The 1,503-nt window shown below is 43.8% G+C and overlaps 1 protein-coding gene across 1 annotated transcript; it reads right to left on the bottom strand.

Moving 5' to 3' along the window:
* Positions 1-590: 590 nt before the first annotated feature.
* On the bottom strand, positions 591-1,193 carry LOC109485842. Its single transcript, XM_019789514.1, has 2 exons — positions 862-1,193; positions 591-725 (listed from the first exon to the last, which is right to left on the bottom strand). The coding sequence occupies exons 1-2, from the start codon at positions 1,121-1,123 to the stop codon at positions 601-603; spliced, it is 387 nt and encodes a 128-aa protein (XP_019645073.1). The 5' UTR covers positions 1,124-1,193; the 3' UTR covers positions 591-600.
* Positions 1,194-1,503: the final 310 nt, after the last annotated feature.

Below are 1,503 nucleotides of genomic sequence, written 5' to 3'. Positions count from 1 at the left end.
TTGCGCAACACTTTGTGCCCCTTCAGACTTGAAGCCCGTCTCAGAAAACCACACATTCCAATTCATGTCGACAAATGCTTTCAGGGCATTTATCTCCACGTGTATCTTACCGACTTTCAGAATCACCCAGTCAAACTCTCTCCAGTGTGGAATGGTTTATATTGAGTTTATTGACTTCGTTCATATTTCGGTAAAATACATGGCAGCTTTATTTGTATACAAAGATGCTGAATTACGCATTTTACATGATCAACATAACAAATTAAAAAAAAAATATTCCGGAGACCGTGGATTGTTCAACTCCACGGCCGTGGAATTGACCACTTTTAGTGGTGAAGTCCTCGGCCGAGAAGTGGTCAATTCCACGGCAACGGACTTATCGTCATTGAGAGAAGTCAAAAGAACGACAGACGAGAAGCAAGTTTATTTTGAAACAACCCATACAATTGTTCAGATCATGTTCTGCAAATTGTATAATTGTATAGCACTATATTAACAGTCGTACCTCACTGGGGGTGTGTTGGGTTTGAAGCAGACAATCTGTGTGATGATTGGTTTTGTGATAAGTGTCAAGAATAAATGTCAAACTTACCTATAACATCATGTCCCCACAAGTGGAGGCCTTAAGTTGGGGAGGGCAGCACACACCACCACAATGTCGTCCAGGATCGGCACCATGTTGACTGGGACAGTGTTTTTCAAGATGGTGAACCATTTTATACGCCCTGCAAAAAGTAAAAGATTACCTTTAATCACTAACTGTAAAACTTCATTGTAGCAGCATATACTAGTCTGAACTTTTTAATTGAACCAGGAAGTGTTTTGAGACTTGTTGATAAAATTGATGTTTGAGTTTCTTACCTATTGCTCTTTCCACGTGAATTCTTGCATTTGCGACCTTCTTGGTTTTGGCAACTGCCTCACTGGTCTGCTGGTTGACTCCAGTGCTGGGGGGTGGAATTTCCAGGCGGGCTCCTTTCTGTAGCAGGTCGCTGGCTATTGTGAACCCCCTGTCTGCCAGGATGATGTCCTTGGGGTCCACCTTGTTCAGGAAACCTGAGTCATGAACGATGCTCTTGTCTGAGGATCGTCCACCATACCCGTCCGACAAGAATGAAATCATGCCGTTTGGTGCGATCCCGATCAGGTATTTTGCAGTGTTGTGTTTTTTATAGTCACTCCAGGTTTTTTGTTGGAGCTCGAAGAGTCTTGGTTTCTGGATGAATATTTCTGTGCAATCTATAGTGCAGCGTAGCTGTGGGTACTTTTCCCCAGTGCCTGGGGCATGTGCTGAAGGATGACCTCCTTTGCAGGCCAGAAGATCAAGGACTTAAGGTGTGATGCCAGAAGTGGAATCCAGGTGTTTATATTGGTAGCAAAGCCCTTGTGATATGCCGAAAATGTCACACAATAATGTGTTAGTAACACCAAGCCGAAGCTTCATCAGAACTAAGATCAGCTCGTCTCGGCTCCCCAACTTCCGAGATGGCCCGAACTTTTTGG

The sequence above is a fragment of the Branchiostoma belcheri genome, unplaced genomic scaffold (assembly GCF_001625305.1).
Source record: "Branchiostoma belcheri isolate BF01 breed outbred unplaced genomic scaffold, Haploidv18h27 scaffold785, whole genome shotgun sequence".
Lineage (NCBI taxonomy): Eukaryota > Metazoa > Chordata > Leptocardii > Amphioxiformes > Branchiostomatidae > Branchiostoma > Branchiostoma belcheri.
Note: the sequence above shows the minus strand (reverse complement) of the source record. Positions and strands in the feature narration are given on the sequence as shown.

What these genes read in the sequence shown, in the direction of transcription:
- LOC109485842 (XM_019789514.1), bottom strand. Translation starts at nt 1,123, where the DNA reads ATGATTTCATTCTTGTCGGACGGGTATGGTGGACGATCCTCAGACAAG. An exon ending in TCACGTGGAAAGAGCAATAG is followed by an intron (nt 726 to 861) that starts GTAAGAAACTCA and finishes TACTTTTTGCAG; the next exon opens with GGCGTATAAAATGGTTCACC.